General features: G+C 31.8%; 1 protein-coding gene across 1 annotated transcript; it reads right to left on the bottom strand.

The window, feature by feature from the left end:
* Nucleotides 1–638: 638 nt before the first annotated feature.
* LOC127107522 (uncharacterized) lies at nucleotides 639–2,146 on the bottom strand. The gene is made up of 7 exons (XM_051044803.1): nucleotides 2,126–2,146; nucleotides 1,819–1,941; nucleotides 1,655–1,731; nucleotides 1,421–1,461; nucleotides 1,083–1,252; nucleotides 891–1,001; nucleotides 639–800 (listed from the first exon to the last, which is right to left on the bottom strand). The coding sequence occupies exons 1-7, from the start codon at nucleotides 2,144–2,146 to the stop codon at nucleotides 639–641; spliced, it is 705 nt and encodes a 234-aa protein (XP_050900760.1).
* Nucleotides 2,147–2,987: the final 841 nt, after the last annotated feature.

Raw genomic sequence — 2,987 nt, 5'->3', positions numbered from 1 at the left:
TGTTAGAAAACATATATAAGTAAGAAATGGTATAAAATGTGAAATGGATAAACTTCATAATAAGGGGCAATAGTTAAGATAAAGTAAATAAACAAAGACACTATATAATAGAAGATGTTCTTACAACAACTGGAATTGCAATAGAATCAAAGGATGTCAAGACTTGTAGGTCACCTAGGAGATCCCAAAGTGAACCTTCAAATAACTTCATGACATAGATGTGACGTAGGATGCATGTGTATATCTTGAAGAAGAGGGTTATGAGTAAGTGAAAGTGGTTGAATGTTATTATATATGGAAAGGACCAGGGTATGAGCCTAAAGAATTGTGCCATATGTTGGACGGTTATTGTTGCTAAGTAAGATTATGTCTCATATAAAGTTAGGGAATAAAAAAATGAATTATGATCAACATTATAACTAACCAAACATTGTATTATATTAATATTGAAAGACATATATGCAACTTCCATATATTGCATCAGTACAGGTGAGATACGACATTACAAAAAGAGAGTAGTTAAACCATAATTCAAAGAACATAACCAATAAGATATCAAAATAGAACCCTGGTTATATCCATAGTACATTGCATACAACATATAAATAGCAAAACAAAAAAAATATGCAACATCACAACTACAATTTCTCAATTTTGATCAGCTTATTATGCTTGGTTGAGGAGAGTTCACCATCAACCAAGTTGATTAAAGTTATTGATTCACTTGACCCATCAGGATTTTGTCTCTTTGTCGTCGGTGTGACTAGATCTGGGTTGAGTTTGGAAGTAATTTTGAGTTCCTGAAAAAAAATCTACCTTATGTATCAGAAGCATGGGATGAAATGGTATACCAAAAAAAAGTCACAGACATGCAGAAGTTATTAACATACCTTAATTACTTCACAATCATCAATAGAATTAGCTTCACCGACACTCTCTTTAATATTAGAAAAAATAGAACAAATGTCATTATGATAAAGTGTATTGAGATGTAACATATACTAATGATATGGAAAAGTGGGACATATATATTAAGGAAATACCTGCAATTCAAGTGTGGGTAGGACCTCAGTCATACGTACGTTATCCCTTTCCCAGGGAGCCTTTAGTTGCTCGATCACATAAGTTTCTTGAAGTATCGAGACAACAAAACAATTGTCCCATTGCACTTGCCACTTCACCTTAAAAGAAAACTCCTTACCCAACAACTTGTCAAGTGCTAAGGGGTACTCAAATGGGTCATTAATCCCACCTTAAAAAACGAAGTTATGTGGTTAACATAGATTATAGAATGGTGTTTATCATAAAAAGTTATTAAAAATTGAAAAAAAGGACTTAACCTCAATCATTATGGTGTGCATTTGAGCAGCAGACAGGCCCAATAGTTGCTCATTTTCTCTGTATCATAAAACAAACTTACAACGACTTCCGCAAAGAAGAACATCAACTTGAAGTTTGTACCTAGTAATGTAACAAAATGAAAGCACTAATTTTATGTAGTGTTTATAGAACATATTAATATTTACTCACATTAACAGTTGGCAAAAGATGTTACATAAATATTTCAGCCTATGTTAAATGTTCCGCTTCACATTTATATGAATTTTTCTCTCCCTTAGCAACTTTAGGACATGGATGGCATGCCTGATAATACCATATGTATTCTGATTCAATGAGCTTATCAATTTTTGCAACCGTAACACATAAAGTGATATGCATGAAAGCAAGGGACTGAATGTTTAACATAAAAAATATGTTGGCAGAAAAATAACATATGTGTGAGCATGAATGAAAATAATGGTGAGTAAAAATATTTACATCAGTCAGCAACTTGACTTCACTGATAGGAAAAACCACAGCTTTTGACATGAATTTATGGTAAGGAGTAAGCTGAGAGTTGGAAGAGTTTGGTGACCACATCATAAATATTTTAAACTGAAACTGAATAAATAGTGGTAAATAGATTATTCAGCAAATGAAGAAATGGCATTACAACATCACATAAATCAACTGGATGCATACAAAACAAAAACCAGTTGAGCAGGAAATAAAAATGACACATAACATACTGCAACTTTGCGAAAAAATGAAGAACAAGGTTGAATAATAACTTTCATGAACTCACATATTTGTCAATGACAATCATCTCGAAGTGCTCCTTGGTGTTGGAGATGACATTCCATTTATGGTGAACTTTCACAACAATCTTTCAAAGCTCTTTGGTGTTGTTAATGTCCTTGACATTCTGAAATGGTCTTGCCATCTTATGTAGAAGCAAGATTTGTTATATCAAAGGAACATAAAAATGGTATGGAACACATAAATTGTAAGGAACAAATGAGCATCAGGTTTTGGAAAGAATATGAAAACCTAGGAAAGGCTAAAGCAAATGGAAAAGCTAAATGGCATGGAAGGAGCACAATAGGTATTTTGACTTGATGTTTGCCTTTTGAAAAGTTCCAAACCGTTAAAGTGATTGGGATTTCATAAAGGTTGAGGTTGGATACAAACCGAATTGGTGCATTGGGTTATGTGTTTCAAAAAATGCATTTTTGATTTTATTAGAAAGTAAGTAAGTTGGTTCCATTTTTAAGATGAAATGGTTAACCCCCAAATAGTTGCTTTAGACCAATTAGATGAAGGGGCTTAATGGTAATAACCAGAACATACTACTTTTCTTATATGGTAGATAGTATGGCATAAGTAAATTTTATATTTAGTTCTTCTTGAATATATAAATATAAATATTATTCCTCTCTTTTTTAGGATGGCAAATGAAATATAATGCAATTATGTTCGTGTTTTTATTTCCTGTAGGATAAAATTTATATGCAGTTGTATAAGTCTTGTTCTTCAATTTATTCTATTAAACAGTAACACGTGTAATAAAAAAATCAAATTTATTTTAAATGAATCAACATCGTTTATTTCAAATTATTTTTAGAGTGTTTCCATTCTTCTCCAAAATTCATCTAGAGTAATTTAGC

Source organism: Lathyrus oleraceus, chromosome 1 (assembly GCF_024323335.1).
Source record: "Lathyrus oleraceus cultivar Zhongwan6 chromosome 1, CAAS_Psat_ZW6_1.0, whole genome shotgun sequence".
Taxonomy (NCBI): Eukaryota; Viridiplantae; Streptophyta; class Magnoliopsida; order Fabales; family Fabaceae; genus Lathyrus; species Lathyrus oleraceus.
The sequence above is the reverse complement of the archived record's forward strand: the minus strand, read 5'-3'. Positions and strand labels throughout refer to the sequence as shown.